The sequence below is a fragment of the Triticum aestivum genome, chromosome 5A (assembly GCF_018294505.1).
Source record: "Triticum aestivum cultivar Chinese Spring chromosome 5A, IWGSC CS RefSeq v2.1, whole genome shotgun sequence".
NCBI lineage: Eukaryota > Viridiplantae > Streptophyta > Magnoliopsida > Poales > Poaceae > Triticum > Triticum aestivum.
Genome location: NC_057806.1, coordinates 34868930 through 34892816, shown reverse-complemented (window position 1 = coordinate 34892816; position 23887 = coordinate 34868930). Strand labels below are relative to the sequence as shown.

The 23887-nt window shown below is 46.6% G+C and overlaps 1 protein-coding gene across 1 annotated transcript; it reads right to left on the bottom strand.

The window, feature by feature from the left end:
- Positions 1-3441: 3441 nt before the first annotated feature.
- Positions 3442-5108, bottom strand: LOC123106456 (BTB/POZ and MATH domain-containing protein 1-like). The gene has a single exon (XM_044528615.1). It carries the CDS (start codon positions 4729-4731, stop codon positions 3631-3633), a length of 1101 nt encoding a protein of 366 aa, XP_044384550.1. The 5' UTR covers positions 4732-5108; the 3' UTR covers positions 3442-3630.
- Between the last annotated feature and the right edge of the window lie 18779 nt (positions 5109-23887).

Here is a 23887-nt window from a genome sequence, read left to right as displayed (position 1 = left end):
TGGTATCAGAGCTAGGTCGTTTGGAGGCTATGAATTGTTGATCTAGAGGAAGGAAGCATCGACAAATATCTGCAGGAAGAGATCGTGATGCGGGAGCGAATATCGTCGGCGAGTTATGATTCAGAAGCAGAGTTGGTCGTGTTTTGGTCTTCAAGCAGCAATCGGACGCGAGCAGGTTGGCGGCGCGTTGCACGCGACGCGAGCACGAAATCTCGGAGGAGATCGATCTGGAAGCGAGCGGGGGCGAAGGCTGCTAGGGTTGCATGGCATACGAGGCGTACGGTCGCGAGGCGAGACGTGCGGCGGTTGATCCACCTAATCGATCGGGCGAGCGTCACTCGGCGTGTGTGTACGTGTGTTGCGATCTCGGGCGCCTGGCGGCCCATGGCAAGGCCCATCCGAGGGCGCCAGGCTGATAGCGCCGGGCTAAGGCGCCGATGAAGCCGTGGCAGGGGAGCGCGGTGCTTGTTCGCTGGATGGATCGAGAAACGGAGGAATCGTGCATGGTGAGATTTGTTTGAATAAAAGGGACCGAGTCCCGGGAGGATTAAGTGTCCTCGTGTTTGAGCCGGAGATGTGCGGCAACAAGGCAGCTCCTTCGTGTAACACGTCTGTTGGAAATAGGCTAAGGGATTGACAGCAATTGCTAGCATCGAGAGTTCAGCCAAGTTAGTTTTTCACAGGGTCAGTCATACAAAGAACCATGGCATCAACGGATACTAGGTTTGAGGTGGAGATGTTCAACGGAACGGGAAACCTTGGGTTATGGCAGACAACGATGAAAAAATTTGTTGGCACAACAAGGATGCTTGAAGGCGTTGCGGGGTGTCAAGCCATTTAAGATGGACGATGATGGTTGTGAGGAGTTACAGATGGTTGCAGTCAGGAAAGTTCGGCTCAGGTCAGACACATAGGGCAGTTGGCCTGGACAGTCTGACGGATCGACGTGAGTCGGTTGGTACAGAAGACCGTGGTGAGATCGGCGACGACGACTTAGGTGCGCGATGCTGATAGTGACCGACTTCTAGGGCGTGGAAACACGTGGCGCAGGCCTGAGGGCTTGTGTGACTTCGACAAGACTATGTCACGGGGTTGATTCAAGGTGGTGTACACATGGAGCTTGAAGTCGACGGGGCGCACGGTGACACGTACAACCACCATGGAGTCATGTTGAAGGTGGAGCTGGATTGAGGGGCTGCGGTGTAAGGACCCAGAGAATCGAAGCCTATTTCAGCTGGGGAAAAGCAAGGGACACGTAATTCGGACTGGAGCCCAGTGGTCTGATGGAAGCGTGAAACTCGTCATCGACCGGTGATGGTCGGTGGTACTCTGCAGTGGGGGTTGAGTGGTGTGGGTTCGCGACCCTTGAGACTCGACCGGGACAGCGGAGGATCGACGTAGTAATAGCGGCGAGGCGTGCGGTATGCACGGGGCATGGAGACGGGCCAGAGCTCTGGTGGTCATACATGTGGTGAGACAACTGTGAATTTGACTCGGGATGACTACAAGCAACGGTGAAATTCTTTCAAGTTTCAGACATGCGGTCAAGAAAGGAGCCGTGATGTTGAGTTCAGGTAACTCTTATGTGTGACACCCAATATGTGAGTTGTTCACTTTCACGCAGGTCAGTGATCAGTGTGTGATGGCGTTGGACGGATACTCTAGAAGTTGGGAGCACAAACTAGAGTAACAAGGAACTTAATTTTGCTCGAGTGTTAACTCTGGTCAAAAAAAGGAGGGACTACAAGTTGCGGGTGGAGTCATATGGAGTCTTTGGAGTAACAGCGGTACTCATGGGATAAACTCAGGTCCAATGTACATGGAAGTTTGACACATTGACGAATTCAAGGTGGTGAAGAATATTCGTCAAGGTGGAGTTTGTTAGAGTTGTGTCGAATATTGTGTACAAGTTAGGTTACAGTTGGACTAGGAGTTGTATTGTGTTTACATAAGATGTGGAGTCGTGTCCTAATAGGACACTTGTATCCTAGGCCTCTCATATATAGCGGGGGTAGACACACGATGTAACCTATGCCAACATAATAGCACAGGCACGCAAGGGGGAGCCGGCGGCGTGTGCCGGCGTCCGGATGGCCGGTGTGTGGTATTGTGACGATGTCACGGGAAGGAGCGCCCGTAGTCAGACCTCGGGGATGTAGTCATATCGGTGAACCTCGTTAACAAATCTTGGTGTCGTCTTTGTGTGATTGCTTGGTCCTCGAATGATCGATGGTATACCTCGGATTTATTCTAACACCCTAGCCGTCGAAGACGGGAGGAAGAGCAAAACCCTAACTTTGGGGTTATACGTGCGGACTCTGGCGATACAATCTAGATTTTATGTTTTCACCAGCTAATTACAAAAACCAAAATGTTAGTGAAACTCTAACAATTTAACACAACATATGTGGCTTTATTGTAAAACCATAACTTTTGTATTCCCTCACATCCATATTATTTGTCGCTGCTTTAGTAAAATTTGACAAAGATCCAAATTTGCCTATTTAGTCCGTCTGGAATTGATCTCAATAGGACAGGCCCACCAGTAAAGGCCGACATGGCAACAAATGTCACACAATCTACGCCCAAAGCCACACATCCTAGGCAAGTTAATGGCGCTCAATCGGGTGTTGGTCTCAAGTCCGGTCGAACAATATCAGCCAAACCATAGTACTACCCTGAATTCACTTGATTTGTCCATCAATACTTCTCAATGTTGGGATATCGCCTATCAGAAATTTATCGGTCAACCCAAGATAAGGGTAAATCGGCCAGTTTATCGGCATATCGGCTGATTAATCGTCATACCGGCTGATTTATCAGCCGATTTATCTTATCGGTCAGACACTGGTAAGCGAAAAATTGGAATATCGGAAGATATCTTGAACAGTGAACCTACTATAGGATTGAATGGTTGTATGATTATGCAGAAGAAATAGCATTCTTAAATGAAAAAAAATCTACGGAACCTCGTACAAATGAATCATAAGAAGAAAATGATTTGCAATTAGACGAATCAAAAAGACCATATAGGAAAACTTTCTAATGGTTAGAATCCTCTAAAAATCTTCTGAATCAAGAAAGAGGTCCTTAGCTAACAGGATTTGCGGCCCTACATGGCGACATGGTTTATCTCGGTTCAAGGCTAAAAACTCTGTGTTTGGGATCATTCAAGAAACGACGAGCAACAAAAGCTAAGGTGCAGATCACTTCAATCAAGCAAAACTGCCATGCCAAACTTGGAAAACAGAGAGGTGATATTTTAAACTCAGGCTGGTTTGTATCAGCAGGCAAAATCAGACTCATCTCCACTCTGACCAATCGAAGTGTATACGGCTAGGCAATGCATACGGAAAACAGAGAATTAATGCAGGACCCAACAGTACCAATTCTACCTGCATAAATAGATATAGATTGATAGCATTCTGTTTGACACGGCAAACTAGCAAAATATACACTAAAGTTTACTTGAGACACGATCAGTAGTTCCACACGCGCAAGTCCTAATTAAATTGTCCTGATAACTCTCAGCTCAACAGGCAAGAATCTGACAATCAGCTCTTTGAGGGCAGACCCACACACGCAAAATAGATACCAAGTTTACTTTATAATCAGTACCAACAGTACTGGTCAAATTGACCTGACAATATCCTTGGCTGCCATCAGTTCAGCAGGCAAGAGTCTAGCAATGAGCTCTTTGAGAGTAGACGGGCAACTGCTTTTGAGATGTTGGTAACCATCACTTCCGATCATTGCCTCCAAATTTGAAGGAGAAGCAAGGAACCCAAAGCAAGCCTCCTTGAGTCCATGGCAGTTATGCTGCTCGGCAAGAGCCAAACTAGTCGCAACCATGTTGAGGTCAATATGATTGCACAATTTATCCTCGCATATCAGCTTCAGCCTCTCGATGTCGTACCTGTCCGCCGCTACAAGCAGATGGCTAGCTGTCACTACATCTTCCTGTGTTGCACCTTGATGAGTGCTCTCAGGGAGTGAATCCGTGTAGATGAAATGGAGCAAGGACTTGAACACATCAGCTTCAATATCATGAATTTCTATCGGATCGCCAGCTCTCTCCCTCATGGTGCCAAAGAGCTCCGCCTTGAAGACCGGTGAACGAGCAGCGAGCACGGACCTATGAGCCGAGAATATCTCGCCGCCGACTCGAAAGGCCACGTCTGCTCCATCCTTGCTTTTCAGGAGGTCGCCAAGCTGGCGATGCAAGTTGCTTGGAGGAACCACAACAAACTGATTTGTATGCGTCTCTTCGCTGCGGATCTTCACAATAGTGACATCGCACCTGATTCTGAGACTGTTTAGATGAACTGATCCCTCCAAATCCTTCTGCTTGATAAAATTAGCAAAACCCCAATCCGAACCTTTGCTTGGGAAGATATGTGGTGTCACAGTTTTGATGTATGAAGGCACTGGTTCTCCACCCTTGTCAAGAACACTGAAGGTGAATTTTGCCTTCACATCTTTGGCACCAGCCGAATCAAGAACCAGATAAACAGATACGTGCCCAGGTGCGTAATTATCTGCATATGTGTTACCGTTTGGGAAATACCTCACAACCCAGTTATGATCTCCGGCAATGAAAGGGATAGATGTTGTATACTTGCCAACCTTGAGCAACTCCTTGATTGTTGAGTACCTATCTATCTTGATCACATGTGTCCTCGTTTCTTCTTCAGCTACAATGGCGGACGTGACCATCCGTCGCTCATCCATCTATATATCTTGAGAGGTTTGCCTTTTTGTTTATATATACAGTGCTGAGTGCTGACTAGCGAGGCCACCAGCGGTCGACAGGTGGGAAGTGGCGACGAGCAGGCGGATGACGGGGTCGGCGTCTCCCGCGGAGCCGGTGAGAAGCAAAGCGAGCGCGGTAGGGTCCGGACCAGTGAAGGGGGAGGCGTCGGCTGGGAGCGGCGCGCGGTGGGGAAAGCAGAGGGGGACAAGAGAGAGCTTGGGGATGAAGCGGGCACGGCGAGATCTGAGAACGGGAGAGACGTGGAGGTGACTGACTAGGGTTCCTGTACCTGGGATGGAGATCAGGAGAGGTCTCGATGTGTGCGCCGCCAGCTTCGAGAAGAACGGATGCTGGGGACTCGGGAAGGGTTTCTCGGGTTTGGGATTTTTACTTTTTAGGGTTATTTAGGTTTTACTAGGTAATTGCTCGTGCGTTGCAACGGGAACATAAATGTTCTAGTGGCTCAGTCCTAAACATGTCAAACATATACCTTATCCTCGTGTTTTACAAAATAGCACCCTGTCTAGAAACATTAGCCTGATAGGAAATATGGGAGGTAATGAGAGATGTATTGCTCATTTTTTATACACAATAGTTAAACATTTACCCGCGAGCAAATATGGACCATAATGAGAGGCACATCTCTCACTTATACACACAATAGTTACAATAGTCGGCGATAAAACCCTCATATTTCGGAACATTTCCCTTCGATGGAAACGCAGGTAAGCCTCCTTTGGGAGGCAGAAGCATTTCAATGATTCGTTTTCTTTCCAACCACATATCCAAGTGTGACGCGTACTTTCGTTACTTCAATTCTTTGAGTTGTTTGTAAATTGTGAGGCCTAATCCCATTCCACTGCCCATTAATTAACACATTCTTTGTAGTAGCAACTGATCATTGTGCAAATATATTTCCATTTATTTGATATAAAACACTAAAAGAAAACCCGGGCCATGTAGTTTCCATTTAAACAAAGTTGTGCGTTTGTCCAGATCTCAAGATGATGAATCAAACTTTAGAGAGTCCATGCACCAATAGTCTGGAATGCATGAAAACCTGGACAATGTATACCTTGAACTATCTCAATGGCTTGAGCTTGTACTCCCAAGTCCCAATTGTTTCACCATCTAAATCTGGTCAACATTATCAGCATGATCAGCCTTTAGTCTTTACTAGGAAAAGTGCCCGTGCGTTGCACCGGGAGAAAAAACACCTCGCACTTTAAATCCTGCATGTTCGTGTTGAAGGCTCATCGAAATCGACATCTTGTGGTCCAGTCTAGTTCAACTAATAAACATATAACACTAATTTTATAGAGCGCAAGTGTTTGCATAACCTCACAAAATATTTCATATTTCAGGTAGTCCTTTTTTTCTTCATGTAAAGGCCATTTCCACATCCAAGGCCTGGCCCAACCTCATGTGGCACATCTATTAGTGCACATTCTAGCAATTCTAGTGTCAACCGCAAATGCAGAGTAACATATCGACAGAAGGCGATGTAAACCCGTGCCAAATAAAATGATGTTCACCTTAATCTTGTGAGTCAACCAGAGATCAACATCAAGAAGGAGCTTATTTCAAGATGCATCTAGCTGATGCTACAGGTATACTTTTGGCAATAAGATCCTGTCCTACTCCCTCACGCACTACAATTAATGACCATGTGGTTGTTCTCCTTAAGTTTCTTTCTTTATACTAAAAAAGTCCACCCTCTCCTTAAAATGGAGATTTAGGAATTAAGCAACAGTCCTAGTGTCCTACAGAAGACAGGGAAAAAAATCTAGGTTATCCAGCTAATAATAACACAAATTATGAGAAGAATGGCACATCTGAACATTGGTGAAGCATCTCGTCAAACACAACAAATGTTAAAAAGAAGAAGAATATAAAGCTTTACAAAACTACTGAATGCATGTTTAGAATAGATCAGGTATGCATAGAAGGTAGACTTACCACATCCCTGCTTGTCAGCGTAGCATACATTGCAAAATAAAGGCGAACTTACCGCATCTCTGCTTATCAACCTAGCATACATTGCAACAAACCCTGCATTAGCAAGGAATCGTCACAGTGAGGACTATGGACTTCATAATGCAATAGCCAAAAAGAAAAGGTAAAGATAAATTTATTTTCCTTTCACACAAAGGAAGTGGTCTGTACACGAGAAATAAACATTTTTTAGTTAATCAGATAAGATCAGCGAATGATAAGGTCGCCCCTTTTGGTCTGCCTTGACATGAGGTGGGTGCCCATAGCGAGGCCAATCTTTGTGAGCATTCGATCTAGGGCGTCCTCCATCTCCGTGTCAGTCAGGACCGGCGGACAAAGCATAACATGCAGTACTAATTATATGACCACAAAATCATCGAGCAAATGTTAACACATCTACACATATGTACATTGAGCTTTTTGACAGAATTTTAACATATTTATACAACTTTCTTACACAGTAACACATCTAGCACACATATATTCACATCTATACAGCAGCAACAGTAGCACGACCTAGCAGCTAGAACAAAATACAGTAGCAAGGATAGCAGCAGTAGCAGTCCTCAGGCACAGGAAATCAACAGGCTTAAGGACTATATATATGCTGGTGTGTGAATAGTCTGACTAAACTAATATGATCAACTTGTACTGAAAAGATTGTCAATCCAACTAAGCACATCAGGAATCCAACCTCCCAAAATATTAATTCATTGATTTTCTTATCATGTGATTCCATAAGTAATGCACCTAGCCTAACATACCTCTTGGCAGCGTTCCTATCATAGCTTCCATTATCGGTTGGTAGTACAGCTGGAACTTTTCAGTTTTGTATTGTAAGAAATAAAGCCAATACACTTCAACGACAAAGGAAGGTAGAAAATATTTTGCAAAAACAGATTGTCTGATTGTGCTTTGTCCCTGGTTTATCTCTTGTCTGTAAAGAAATGAAACAATTTTCCCCGTGAAGCTATTTCACATTTAACACTGCCCCAGACCCTTTAAGTTACATGAAGCAACCATGATGTATATCTTGCCTTCAGCATGATCAAATTATAACGACTGAAAAAACTACACACACATGGGGTTTCCAATTGCCAAAGCCAAACATACCATTGTTTCAGTCAGAAATGCGGAACATATATCAGATTAACGAATGAATTACTATCATCGATAAAGCAAACTGCTCACAGAACAATTCATACTCTGATATTATGGGCATATACTAAAGCATTTTGAGAAGCATAGAATTAAGCAAAGAGACCATGAATCATTTTTGGTACCTTTCCTCTGCAGCTATCGCTTCAGGTATCAAAATTTGATGTGCTATCTGGTGTCTGAAGTAGATTTGAATGCTAGCATACCTGAAAACTATGGCAACATTTTTTTCTACTTGGACCATCTTTAAGTAGCTAAGTATTTTCTGGATAACAACTTTGCTTTACCTCAAAATTGATCAAACGGCATGCCAACAAATAGAACCCAAGAGCTGAGTTACAATCCCAAATATCATAATTTAGAGCTATTTACATATCGTTTACTTAAGTAAAAACCCAAGTTATCCTTTGGCATAGCTCTGAGCCTCTGACTATATCAAGAAGGATGTCTCATGCAAAGGTATATATACATCACAACAACCAAGATCTGGTTTCTTACCACAGCCTTCTCAGTAAGAAAGCTCCCATCTATATCAAGAATGGAAGGTAGAAATCCTAGTCAGGCATAGTTCAAAAGATCATCTTAGCCAAGTCATTATGTCAATTTCTGAATGCAATGTTTGCGTTATGGATAATTGTATTTATAGGGAGCAAGGGTGTAAAAACAGAAGAGCTAGAAGTATCGTATCGGTGAACCATGTACGTTTCTGTAGTAGCATAGAGCACTGGAATGAAAACCAGAATTATGTATATTGGTGTTATTGAACTACTTTCAAAGGAAACTCGGGCATCAACATTAGCATATGAGTCCATTCTTTGTTCAAAAAATGATGCAAGTTTTGCATAGGGTTGCATAAGAAAACAACACATTATTACCTCTGTCAGCATGCCACACTGAAATTGAAGAAATAGATAAGAGCCTTGGTAGCTACCTACCTTTGCATATGGATCACCAGATTGTTGATGCAGGAGGGGCCGTGACGCTGAACCCACTGCAGCAATCCTTCTTGCAAGGGCATCCAATGGAACATTTAACCAGATAGTGAGTCCTTTCTTCAGATAACTCCTGCAAACTTCACAAAATAAACTTAGTAAGCATTGCCTTAATGACCAACTTGGGCCAGATGGGCAAAGCTGAGTGAGGTTTCCGGCAACTACGACCAACACAACGTGCGCCACCGGAACATCAATCACGAGCAGGGTTGTTCCAGCAAGATAGAGAGGGAAACCAGAGTAAGCTATGTGTGCAGATTATTATTTTTTGTTTGAACCACATATTTACACATAAATCATCCTAAGTGTGCTGATGCTAGTGCACATACGTAATATCCATTGGGCACATATTGAATGTAGTTGTTATGTTAAAATTTCAGTACTCCACTGGGAGTAGATAATAGGCAACATATGATTCAGTGTGATACTTCAGTTGGCTCCTAGTTGGACAAACTGAGATCAAAACAGTGAAGGTGGTAATGCTGAGTCATGTCCCTTTGATGGCTCCATCTCATGCGAGCGAGGAAATAAATTCATTCATGTGACATAGCCAATTTAAACATTTTGATAGCTCAAATTAAATAGTCACATTTATCTAAGAATCACTTATAAAGGCCTATACAACAACCTCCAAATGTTCAGAAAGCAAAATGTGCCAAATTTGTTGTTACCTGACGTCCCGACCACCAACAATTGAGCACAATCTCTGATCCCTCTTGATCTTCTAAGCCTCTGCCCTCTTACCAGCGACTGATTCTCGTAGCCCGGCAATTCTCTCAGCCAGTCCGAACAGGGAGTTCTTCACACACAACAAAATGAAAACAATAACAACATCAGCATCTCAGTCACACTGTGGAGATCAAACTACATCATGTCACAGTAACAAGGCCTCACCTCCACCGCAGCAGCCTTGGCCTTGGCCGCCTATGCCCCTGGGCGTTCAGCAACCTGTACTGAACGTAGCGGTTGACCAGCAGCCGCAGCTGGTGCACGTCCTCCAGCATCCCGGCAACCTTTCTCCTCCCAACGACCGTCGTCTTCTTCATCTCTGCTAGTTTCATCCCATGTGGCTGCTGTGGCCTAGGCGCCGCCATCATCTTCGCAGCCAGAGCCGGGCAGCTCGAGTCAAGATGGCAACGGGGACAAAGCCCATCGGGTTTTGCCTTCCCAAACCCATCCCCACGATAAAATCGTAAACCCGTCCCCATCCCCATCACCATGCGCGGGGCTAGTTTTCCGCCCGTCCCCTAAACCCATCGAGTTTCGGGGAACCCACGGGGAACCCACAAGAAAATCAAAATATTTAAACAAACATAGTGGCGACAAAGAATAACATTTCAGCAGCAAAACAAGCACATTTCAGCAGCATAACTTGAGCAAATTTCAACAAAAAACAATAGTAGATGGTTCAACAGCTATATAGAGTGTATTTCAGCAGCATAATACCACATTTCAGCAATAAAAATGATCAGCTCAGCATGAAAGATGATAAGCCATACATGGTTCAATAAGATGTGCAATTACATAAGACGATAGCTTTGGTTTGGGCCGCACCGAATCAGTGCATGGTAAAAAAAAGTATTTTGCCGGGTTTGCCGGGTTTCGGGTTCGGGGACTACTGAAACGGGTGCAAACCCACGAAACATGTCGGGTTGTATAATATGCCCAACAACAGCCCCACGGGGATGAAAATACGCCCATCCCCGTCCCCTAATAGGGTAAAAACCCGCGGGGACGCGGGTTTCGATGCCCCATTGCCATCTTGAAGCTCGAGAGATCAGTGCACAGCGGGATAGGCGCCACCCGTGTGGAACCGCCCGACTTTGGAACCGACGACAAGCGACCCGCCACGGCAGGACGCCGGGCCGAGCAGCAGCGGCCTCTCGCAGGGCGCGGCCACCACCGGGATCGCATCAGGCTCAGAGAAGTCGGTCAGGGTGGAGGACGTATCCGTGAAGCTGCAGGACGCAGCGTCGTCCGTGGCGAAAGGGGAGAAGGAGGCGCGCGCGGGCATGGCAGGGCGTGGGTAGCCCCTGTGCCCCAAGGACGGGGCCGGCCCGCTGGACGAGCGGGGCAGCGGCGGCAGCAAGGGAGACGGAGGCCCGCGGGTATGGGAGCCGGCAACGACCGCGACGTGGGGTGTCGCCGGCGGTAGAACGTCGCAGTCATGGGGGGAAACTGGGGTAGGAGTGCCGGCGGGGTAGGCGGTGGCGGCGCGCTGCGGCGGGGCTGGGGCCGGCGGCTCGCGCCAGAGGGTAGCGGCGTGCTAGAGGTGGAGATGCGGTTGGGAGTTTTTTTTTTCTATCGCTCGTATCTGGTTGACTTTATCATGACCGCGGGTGGATTTGTACAAACTTCAGGGGCTTTTGTGCAAAAGTACTAATGACGGACGGCCAAAAATAATAACTGCTTTATTAGTAGGGAAGGACTTTCTCATGTGCAACATCATCATGAGACGATCTTAGATGATAAACAGTGTCCACTACTTTTGGTTGTTTATTGTGTGAATCCTCAATCGGAGTCACGTGCTCTCGGTGCCTTTTCTTGCACAAACTAAAACTTCAAAAAGTGAACAGAATCTAATGAAGTAATTAGGATAGAAAATTCCTAGTAGCAATTGAATAATGCCCAACAATCTAAAATCATTCACTTACGAAGAAAGAGGGAAGAGAACAAAGGGGAAACCATCATATCCAGATGTGGCATACTCGGCTCCTTCCTGTCTTATCACCATCTTCGTTCATGTTCTTTGCTGGTCGATTTTCTCAGCAGCGGCCAGGCACAGGAAGCTCCGTTCAAGAAAGAACCGGCCAAATAACCAACAAAATTCTTGTTTACACAGACACAATAAAATATAAATGATAAACTATACAATAATTTCTTAGTGATCATGCAATAAGCTGGTCCCAAATCTAAAACTTCCGCTCACATAAAAAATACAGGAAACAATATGCATATATGATTTTACGTCTTGATGATTATTTCGAGAAACTCCTAATATATATTTGGATGGCTCCACTACAAAAGTATGAAATTCTTCACGTTGAAAACATAACACAAAAAAAGGGAATGACGAATCTCTTTGAGACATATATCAACAAAAGGAGAAAAGATTATCTCAGTGACCAATCGAAGTCGTTGAAAGTTCAACAGACCAGTCCTTGAGCAAATGTGTACCCGCAAAGTAAATTTTTCTCGAGTGCACACTTAACTCTTTTGTGTCGCATGTAAACAACATCAAATTACATTAGATAAACATGGTGTATATGCATGTGTGGTAGGTGGCCCTAACAGAAATCACGAGAAAGACAATGAGTAATGAGAACTTCTCTTTTGTAATGGCCTGAGTGGTGGTTATGTATATAATGAAAACAATGTTCAGAGAAAGGTATCACGTACACAGAGACATGTAGCTGGAGAATCACAGGTCCTCAATCAAAAAGCTAAATGTCAGTAAAACGTATTATGTGGACTGAAGGCATCACGTACACCATGAGACATATAGCTAGAGAATCATAGATTATCTGAATGAAAAAGTCAAATGCCTGTCAAATAGATTGAGCGCTTTGCATGGCATACGTACTGTTGTCCCTCCTTGTCTCTATCCGCTCACGACAAAGGCGAAGCCTGCCGGCGGCTCCAGGCAGCGGTGCGGTCTCTTTAGCCGGGAAGCGATACTCCCTGATTTGGAGCCGTAGCGAGGTGGTGGTTGCTTGGGGACGCGCAGCTCCCGCCATAATAGTCTTCATCGATCACGCCGGGCTCGTCATTTGGGGTTACAGCCTTAGAGCATCTTCAACAGGCGCCGCGCGCGCCGTGCGCAAAAACTGATTTGGCGCGTGTTCATCATCTGGTTTGGCGTGGCGCGCAGCGCTGACTCCAGCGGCCGCGTTAAAATGCAGCGCGCGCGCCGCTCCAGCAGCGCGCAAAAATGCAGCGTGCGACTCGCCGATGCATTGCATATTGCATTTTGAACACAAAATTTGATAAAACATTCAAAATGCAATGAACATGACATATAAAATTTCACACAAACAAGTTGATGAAGAAAATTTCATGCCCACAAGTTCATCCAACCAACTTCAAAATGCAAATCAAGTTCAATACACAAATGAAAGACACATCATTCCTCGTCCTCGTCTTCGTCCTCGTCCTCATCTTCGGAAGACGATTCTTCCGCCTCCGAAGATGAATCTTCATCATCGCGCACCGCATCACGTGAAGCTCCGACGGTGTTGGCAAGATCTTCAACGGCATCTTCATAGGAATGTGTGCGAGGAGGCACATCGAAAGACATTCCGCCCATGACGGCCGGAGGTACACCCATGCCTCCCATGAGAGAAGCAAAACTCATGCCTCCCATGGTGGCATAGCGTCGGGGGGTGCTCCAAAGCCAGCCATGCCTCCCATTGCACCGCCCATGGTACCTCTGAAGCCACCCATGCCACCCATGGCGCCGATGTGTGATGCCCCAAGACCGATGTGCCAGTTGTCCTCCAGTTTTTCGTTGTTGTTGCTTTGTCATTTGCTTGCGCGTCGCTTCTTGTCATGTCATCATGTGCATTGCATCATCATGTTTTCAAAACTTGCATCCGTCCCGGTCTCCTCGTTTCTTTCGTTGTCCGTTTTGAGCCCAACCACACTTGCACGTGCCCGCGGCATGTCCGAGATATTATTTTATAAGTGGCCGAAAAATGTTCTCGGAATGGGATGAAAGTTGGCGTGCGGTGTTGTTTTGTTGTTAGTAGGCCGCCTGCCAAGTTTCATCGCATTCGGAGTCCGTTTGACGCCCCAACGGATAACTATAGCGGCAGTATAGCCGGTCTAACGTCAGACGTTTTTGGTCTCCGAAACCGTGTCGGGCTGCATCTCTCCCCTCTCCTCTCAGACCAAACCGCTCTCCACAGTCCTCCTAGGCCCAGCCTACCCCTCTTTGCGCCGCGCATAGACCTCTCGTGCGCGTCCAAAACTTACCCGGACCCGACCCGAGCAGTCGTCACTGTCGTGTCCGGATCATCCCCAAACATCTACAAAACGTCTCCGTTTTTCTTTTTGGGTTACCTAGCCTATTTTTTTTCCGTCCGTCCGATTACGATCGGACGGACATAACCGCCCTAAACCGATTTCATCAGCTATAAATATAAGGTCCAACCCTAGATCCTAGGGGTCTTGTTCCATCAATCCCACCGCATCGCCACTCCACCTGTTTTTCCTCGGGATCCCTCCCGGACCAACCCGCACCAAACCCCCGATCCAAAAGAATATCCTCTCGATCTCTCCCCACCAACCGAGGCCTTCCCTCGATCCAACCCTCCTCTGCCTCCCTGCCCGTTCTGGATCGGAGCCCGAGCAGATGAGCCCCGTCGCGCCCTCTCCTTCCTCTGTTTTTCCTCCTCTCTGTATCTCATCTCTCTCTCGTCTCTGTCTCGTCTCGCAGGAAGCCCGAGGATTTGCGCTCGTCACTGCCGGCGAGCATCAGCACGCCCTAGGGACATGGCGCTGGTCGTTCTTCTACAAGCCAGAGCAGAGGACCTGCAGCCCCTGCCTCGAGCATCCTCGCAAGCAGCAGCAGCTCCCGCAGCTCAAGGAGGAGCCCTGCCGTCGGTGGCCACCACCAGGCTGCACCTCTCCTTCCCTTCTTCCTCCTGTTTCTTCCCCCTCCCTTCTCACCGAATCTCTCTCTCCCTCTCACCAGGGAGCGCCGCCGCCCGGAGATTCCCGAGATCGCCGTCACCGGGAATGAGGCCTCGGGGCCAGATCTATCCTCTCCGGTCCTCTCCGCGCCCGGATCCCTCCATCCCCGGCGAGCTCTGCCTCCCTCCATCGCCGGAGCTCCGCCGAATGCCTCGTCGTTGACCCTGCCATCTGCTTCGTTCGCCTAGGCAGCGCCCAGTCTCTGCTTCATCCACGCGAGGGAGACGAGCGCAGCGCTCCTGTTTCGTTGACCGAGTCCGCCCGAGCCGGCCTGCTGCTGTTTTCCCCTGCAGGCCTCCTTCTCCGTCTAAACCGGCCCAAGGCCACTTGGTGAGCAGTCCCAGATCCAGCGCCCACTAGTCCGGCCCAGTTCCAGTGTTTTCAGCCCAATGTATGTTTTTTCCCTGCCTGCAATTTTATCAATTATGCAGAGACTGCAGTTTTGCAGAAAGGTCCCTCATGTTCATGCATATAATAACTCTCCAATGGTGCATCATATGTAAAAACTTTAAATATGAGACTTGCTTAGAATTTTGTGTGGTTTAATAATTTGCCACTTTCACCCATGTTTAAAATGATGTTTGGTTAAATTTGCTCCTATGCCATGATAAAATGCTTTAATTCATAACTAAATAACCGTAACTCGGAATTTAATAAACTTTATATGTAAATGGGGTAGAAAATGTCTAATTTAACTTGGTGTACTTGTTTTGCATGTTTAACAACTCTAAAATATGGTTTAGGGCAGAACAACACCAAATCTAAAATATGCATATGGGGATTTACCGGAATTTGTTGTTTGTTGTTCCGGCCTCATTTAAACTTGCCTAGTTAGGTAGTTTTGTTGTGCTTCACCTCTTGCCATGCTAACAACATTTAAAATTGTTGGGTACATAAACAAGATCGAACTAAATAAGTCATGTGGTGTTTTCTTCAATATGCAACTCCGTTGCATATTGTGCTTCACTTAATTTGTAGAATTGTTTGTGCATTTTTGCCATGCCATGCTTCATTAAACCGGACATGCATCATACTTGATTGTGCATCATGCCATGTTCATGTCGTGGTTATTTACTATGTTGTGTGCTTCTTTCCGGTGTTTGCTTCCTCGGGTTGGTTTCGGTAACGTCGCGTTTGTGAGGACCCGTTCGACTACGCCCGTTTGTCTTCTTCATGGACTCGTTCTTCTTCCTTGCGGGATCTCAGGCAAGATGACCATACCCTCGAAATCACTTCTATCTTTGCTTGCTAGTTGCTCGCTCTTTTGCTATGCCTATGCTGCGATACCTACCACTTGCTTATCATGCCTCCCATATTGTTGAGCCAAGCCTCTAACCCACCTTATCCTAGCAAACCGTTGATTGGCTATGTTACCGCTTTGCTCAGCCCCTTTTATAGCGTTGTTAGTTGCAGGTGAAGATTGAAGTTTGTTCCTTGTTGTAACATGGAGATGTTGTTCCTTATTGGAACATGTTTACTTGTTGGGATATCACAATATATCTTATTTAATTAATACATATATATACTTAGTAAAGGGTGGAAGGCTCGGCCTTTTGCCTAGTGTTTTGTTCCACTCTTGCCGCCCTAGTTTCCGTCATATCGGTGTTATGTTCCCGGATTTTGCGTTCCTTACGCGGTTGGGCTATTATGGGAACCCCTTGACAGTTCGCCTTGAGTAGAACTCCTCCAGCAATGCTCAACCTTGGTTTTACCATTTGCACTAACAACCTACCACCTTCCCTTGGGTTCTGCAGACTCAAGGGTCATCTTTATTCTAACCCTCCGGGCTAGTGCTCCTCTGAGTGTTGGTCCGACCGAGCAGACTGCAGGGCCACCTCGGGGCAACTTGAGGTTTGGTTTTACTCGTAGGATGTCTCATCTGAGTGTGCCCTGAGAACGAGATATGTGCAGCTCCTATTGGGATTTGTCGGCACATTCGGGCGGTGTTGCTGGATTTGTTTTAACTTGTCGAAGTGTCTTATAGAACCGGGATACCGAGTCTGATCGGAATGTCTCGGGAGAAGGTCTATTCCTTCGTTGACCGTGAGAGCTTGTCATGGGCTAAGTTGGGACACCCCTGCAGGGATTTGAACTTTCAAAAGCCGTGCCCGTGGTTATGGGCAGATGGGAATTTGCTAATGTCCGGTTGTAGAAATCCTAAAGTTGACCTTAATTAAAATGCATCAACGGCGTGTGTTACCGTGATGGTCTCTTTCCGGCGGAGTCCGGAAAGTGAACACGGTGTTGGAGTTATGCTTGACGTAGGTTGTTTTAGGATCACTTCTTGATCATACTTTTATCGACCGTGCTTTGCCTTCTCTTCTCGCTCTCATTTGCGTATGTTAGCCACCATATATGCTAGTCGCTTGCTGCAGCTCCACCTCTTACCTTCACCTTACCCATAAGCTTAAATAGTCTTGATCGCGAGGGTGCGAGATTGTTGAGTCCTCGTGACTCACAGATATTTCCAAACCCAGCTTGCAGGTGCCGATGAGTCCGTGCAGATGACGCAATCAAGCTCAGGAGGAGCTCGATGAGGATCTTGTCCTTTATGTTGTTTCGTTCTAGTTGATCAGTAGGGGAGCCCAGTCGGGACGATCAGAGATCTGTGTAGCATTTGGGGTAGTCTTCTTTTATTTTGGTTCCGTAGTCGGACCTTGATTGTATCTGGATGATGTAATGCTTTATTCATGTAATTGTGTGAAGTGGCGATTGTAAGCCAACTATGTATCTCTTTCCCTTATGTATTACATGGGTTGTGTGAAGATTACCTCACTTGCGACATTGCTTTCAATGCGGTTATGCCTCTAAGTCGTGCTTCGACACGTGGGAGATATAGCCGCATCGAGGGCGTTACACGATGCCACCGCCACCCATGGCGCCAAGGCCACCGCCACCCATTGCGCCGAGGCCACCGCCACCCATTGCGTGAATCATGCTCTTTTTTGGATCAAGACTTCTTCATGGGCAAGATTGACATACTCCTTTTGCACCTCATTGAGGATAGATGTGTCCAAGAAGAACAAGTGCTTCTCCCATTCCAACAATCTTGTTCGCTCCTCATTGCTCACCTTCCTCTCCTCCAAAACCATCTTTCTCTCCTCGGCCGCCACCCTCCTCTCCTCGGCGGCCAACCTCCTCTCCTCGATCGTGACATCTTGGTTCCTTGCCATTTTCCTCACCTCGTTGGCTTCTTTTCTTGCCTTCACAATTGCTTCCATAGCATTTTTGAGCTCATCATCTCCTTTCCTCTTCTTCTTTTTGGTTTTGTCTTTCTTGCACCCATCCGGTCGCTTTGGCTTCGAGTATCAAACCGAGTTGGGTGTGGGGCTTCTCTTGCCATCATCACTTGATGCATCATCCTCCTCATCATCATCATCCAACTTAATTGTTCGCTTCCGTTTGTTGCTCAAATGCAAATCATCCAAATCTTCACGCTTCTTCCATTTCTCATCATCCTTCAACACTTCATAGCAATGAGGCAAAGTAAATATCCTTCCTTTCTTGATCTTCCCCTTCTTGGTTTTCCTCTCCTCTTCTTTGAACAAGTTTTGCGCAATGTTGTACTACATGAAAACAAAGCAAGTTAGCACCAACAACAAGTATGATGAACATGTATGATGAACATGTATGAAATGCCACTTACTCTATCGTCCTCATTTGTGCCACTTGGGTTCAACTTGTCAACCGCCTTTTGACAGGCCGCCCACCTTTGACAATCCGAGTTGATTGTCGACCACTGGGACCGAAGTGATCGGTCGGAGCAGTCAATTCCACTCACGTTGCGAACATCAAAGTGTTCCTTCATCCGAAGCCAATAAGCATCTCTACTTTGATCACCTCCAACGGATGGATCCCTCGACACTTGCAACCAAGTATTGCATAGTAAGATGTCATCGGCGTTGGTGTAATTGCCCGCTCTTCCTTTCGGTGCGTCGACAATGCCCTCACCCTCCTCGTCCACCTCGAACTCATGGTTTTCGAAATGCATGTCATTGGTTTGAGACCAATGCGAATTGTTGGAGCCAACACCCATCGTTGACATGTATGCATCATCATTGAGACTACAAAGTTTTTTGAACAATGCAAATAAGCTATCTATATGTGAATGCATTCAAAAAATAACAAAAAGATGAAAAGTTAGAATTTTTTTACCTTGGAGGCATTTCGTCGAACATGTTGTGCGCGCCGGCCGCCGGCTCAACGAGTGAGCTCGCCGGCGCTTCGGCAGCCGCCGCTCCCGTCACATGCCCCGCAAGCTTCTTCCTCCTCGCCTTGGAGGTGCCGGAGCCGTCCGCCGCCTTGTTTTTTTTTGCCAATGTCTTGCCTTTCTTTGGCCGCGCCGCATTGGGTAGCTTTGAGGAGGAGGGGGCGGCGGCTCGGGCCGACACCGGCGCGACGCCACCCGCCGCCGAGGTCATCCGCGGCGGCATGAAGAGGCCGTGCGCGAGGCCGAAGGTCGGAGGAGCTCCGGCGGAGGCGAGGCCAACGCCACCCGGGCTAGGGTTTGCGGTGGCGGCGGCGGCGGCGGCGGTGGGGGGGTCGCGACTATAGGACGGGGTGAGCGGGGTGCCAGCGCGTGCGTCCATGGGGTGTGGGTCGCCGGCGCCATCGCGCGCGGGGCTTTGGATGGGGAGAAGATAGGGCGCAGCGCGAGCGCTCGACTGTGCCGCGCGCGGAAGCGGGCGCCGCAAATACACCGCGCGAGGTAGCGCTTCCTGCCGCACGCCCAACTCCTTATACCACGCGTGCGATTATTGCGCGCCCAACTCCTTATACCGCGTGTGCGGTTATTGCGCGCCCGCTGGAGCCACCCGCCGGGTTGCGCGCGCGCTAAATTGAATATATTTACGGCGCGGCGCCTGTTTAGCGCGCCTATTGGAGATGCTCTTACAGGCGACAAACCAATCATGCAGTCCTTAATGCCGAACGCCCCAACCTCACATGGATCCTCTGCTCGGAGGCGACCTCACGATGAAGGCCTTTCTGTCGACGAAGGGGCAGTCACGGGCCTCAGTGCAAGCTTTGCCGCTGGACGTGACGTGTAGTGAGCTCCGATGATCAGCCTGGCGGAGGTCATCATCCAGTTCGTCACCATCGTTGATGAACTATCACGCGAGTTGCTGGGAGGTATTCCATCTTATGGGCGCACGCTGACGCTGCAGCCACCGCCGAGCCAGCATGTATGCGACAAGCGAAGCGGGCGTCATGTGGAGACCGGAGTAGCCACGGCCGAGGGCAGCGCGGCGATCGCATGCTAGTGTCGACGCTGATCTGGAAGACCTCAAGATCCTGGTGGACATCAGGCGTGTCGCCAACGCCATCGTCGGCCCAGACTGATTCCTCCCGTCGTTGCAGAGAGAGGACGAAAGAGAGAGAGAGAGGTGACTCTCAGTCTCAGCCGGCCGTACCGTTCGCCCATTCGGACACCAGGCTCCTCCCGCCTGTAGCCGCCGCCGCGACGCTGCTAAGGCTGGTTATAATGGGGAGTATCATATACTAGTATCATGCATATGATACTGGTGTATGATACTATCTCCCTAATGCATAGTATCATATATTAGTATCATGTACAACTTTATTTATTGTCATGCATGACACAAAGTAGCATAACATTTATTATGATACGGTATCATGATATGATACTGCACCCTTTCTTTCTTCATTTAATGCTATGACACCTCATCAAAATTGCCTAGTTGGCATGCATGATACTAGCTATGATACTACCATTACGACCAGCCTAAAGAATAGAGAAAGGGTGAGACAGGAAATAAATAAATGCGATTACGGTGATTGGTTCCCAAATATGGTAATTGAATCAACTCTTATATCTATCAACACACGAGGAAAGGGGCGGAGATAGTGTGTCGTAGGACGTGCGTGGGTGGCAGACGAAGTTGGACGAAGGCGAGGTGGGGCACCGAGGGACTCTCCGATTTGTATGAAGCGAAACGCGAGGAATGAAAGCATGGGATTGCGCCTGACATTTTTCTCAATTGTTGATTGTGTTTCCTTTTATTAGGGGCGACGAAGGCGAGGGATCACTTGTTGACGGAAGGTTGGACGAAAGAATCTCTACTCCTAATGTCTCAGTTGGTAGTCCGCGTTCCGGGTTTTATTTTCGTCCCACCTCACCCGGTCTTTTTTGGTACTTCTTTGGTACTTGCTCCCACCTCCCGCTCAGTCCTGAAAAACCGAAGAAAACCCCGCGATCGAGTGCCAAACACTCCCAACCTCCCATCGCAATTGTACCACCTCGTTCAAAAAACCATCGAAAACAAACCGGCGAAAAATAACCAGCGACAAAAAAATGCCCGAATCTGCGTCCGCCTCCGCCCTTCGATCGAGGTCTCCTGTTCCTCGTGCGAGGAACAGTGGCCCGACTCTGCCCTCCTTCGCCCGCCGCCGCCTTTCGATCCTTCACCGCCACCGCTCCATCCATGCGTCACCGCACGTCAAAACCACCGGACTCCACTGATCCGGCGCTGGTCCCGTTCAGGACCCTCCGCTGAACGCTTACAGGATCCGGCGCCGATCCCTAAGAGGACCCGTCGCCGAAGGCATCAAGGATCCGCCGCAAAACACCGCAAGGATCCGGCGCTGATCCTGGACCAGATACGCCGCCGGCCTCCGTCCTGAACACGTCCGGGATCCGATATACAGGTATTATTAGATACAGCAGTCACATGTCATACATCATTCGCATCCCATACATCTCACATCTCGTACATCCATCGCATGTCATACAGTCATGGCATTATCATTTTACTCCTCATGCGAGTGCTTTCATAGAGATGCTTTCACATAGTAGATGCAAATTTCATGGCTTCCATAAGTACTTTATCTCTAATCACCACTTGAAGACATCCAAAAGCTTGTGCTTCTGCCATACCAAACGAAATCAGTTAGAAATCTTCCAGCTTATTAAGAAACACTGCAATACTGCAAGTTTGTTTTCTATTCTACACATCTTAGGGTTTGGAATTGGCAATTAGGGTTGTTTTTCATGATTTGTGACACACTGGGGCACAAGCCAATTTGTTCAACAATAAATGGCACAGAAGCAAACACAAACAATAACTCACCTTGTCTGCAACAAGTATTGCATGGTGCTAATCGTGTGAGATATGAATTCCTGGGACTAAACCTTTGTCGACTTCCACCTATGCATACTAAAGAGATCCTATTGTCAATACATTTTTGCAACTTAACTATATACAGTATGTCAAATAGCCTATTTTTAGTTACATAGTACAACAGAATAATACAATGCAAACGCAGTTACCTATAATGCATGAAGCAAGCCAAGCACTCCATGGGAATATGAGAAAGGACCCTGCAGATGAAATGGTGCACAAGCAACCGTGACTAGGAACAGAATGATAAACTGTGAAAGCGTTCAAGTAATTTACCATATTGTGCATGCGCCATCTCTCTTGCTTTCATCTTGAATCTACTATCTCCATCCGAGTCAAGTTTCCTTTATGTGTCTTCCAGGCCTCAAGACGGAGGTAGCGGTCATTCCAGTTGAGAATGGGTAATGCAAGAAGCAAAGCCGGTGAACATCAAAAAGAAGAGGACGTAGCTACAGGTATTAAGCACAGCACCAGTTTTACATGCATTTCTGACAGTAACAAGCTTTTTGCATAAGAATGTACAGGTCAAGCGAGTGAACAAAATGTAGAATACAGTCCAACCTTGATACCCTTTGATGAGAAACATGAAGCTATTTATGCGACGCAACATGGTATATAACTATATGAAATAAACTGGCTGGTATTGCCTGACGTGCATATCTGACAATGTCATGCATCATGCTTAATGTTCCGCAACCCCTACGAACGAGACAAATCTGGAAGAATATAATCAAAGCAACGTAACCGTGGCTGCAATTGTTGACCCAATATACACGACCGAAACAGGTAGCTACTTCATACAGTTAGCTACTTCATTGAAGATATAATTTTTTTCTGCATGCATACGAGGCATACATTGGTTTTGTAATCATGCTGACTCGAGCTCTACATATGGATCGGAATGGGTAATGCCTGGACAACATGATGCAGACAACACAACTTCCGAAAAGGCTGAAACTGGATCTTTAATTAATGAATGTAAAAAATACGCTGAGGAAGCAAGGGAGCAGTACAATGCACGGAAGCGTGCTGCTTATCGAAAGAAAAAAGATAATGATATTGTCAACTTACAAGATAAGAATCAGCCTGTACTTGCTAAATCTGGTGAGTTGATTAACGTGATGTTGCTGGCTGCTCTTAGTTTGATGTTCATATATATATATATATATATATATATATATATATATATATATATATATATATATATATATATATATATATATATATATATATATATATATATATATATATATATATATATTGCACATGATACGTTGTATTAACCTACATCCTTGATTAGAGATGATATGATGCTAATACTATGTTGCACATCAGATCATAGGGATCTTATCAACGCTCGTAGGCGGGCGGCTTATCGCCCTATCAAGCCAGGTTGTTTGGATAAACATAGTTTCAATGGGCAGTCAGCCCGTTGCCAATCTCTATGTGATATCACAAATGTTCTCGAAGACAGGGAGATAAGTAAACCCAGACGAGATTATCATGGTTGGTAAATTGATCCACATCCCGTCTGTGATGTGTTTGCATGAAGGTATTCACTTTTTACACAACTTAAATAATTATTACTGACCTAGCTTGTTGAATCATATAATTTAGCTAGCTCAGACTATACCTCAATCTCGCCTAATGATGCAACATACCCTCATGAAGCTATGGGCGCATCCGATGCCTGTTGTGTGAGAGATAAAGAAGGTAATATGATATCATAATCTCCATGTTCATTAGATGCAAAGTCTTTGTTTTCTCATTTGGCTTTAGAGATAATGACATGAATGGCATCGTTATGTGACTTTAATGGCACCAAACTATATACGCGAATGACAGAAGTTTTTTGTAAAATAGACCAAATAAACGCACTGGAAATGGCTTTCAGTCAGCGTAAAAGACATCCTAATGTCCGAGATGAAAATGCACATGCCCTTCATTCATCAGGTGAGCTTATATTGTTTTAACATGAGGGTCCGTACCATCTAAACCGTTAAGCTGACATATGATTGGACATCCGCGTTTAACCAGACAACCCAACTAGCTCTAACTGTACATCAATCTCGCATGACGCGTCAACATTTCCTGGTACAACTACGGTCACTTCTGGTCTCATTAATGACATAGAGCTACAAGGTAAACATATTTTG

What these genes read in the sequence shown, in the direction of transcription:
- LOC123106456 (XM_044528615.1), bottom strand. Translation starts at nt 4,731, where the DNA reads ATGGATGAGCGACGGATGGTCACGTCCGCCATTGTAGCTGAAGAAGAA.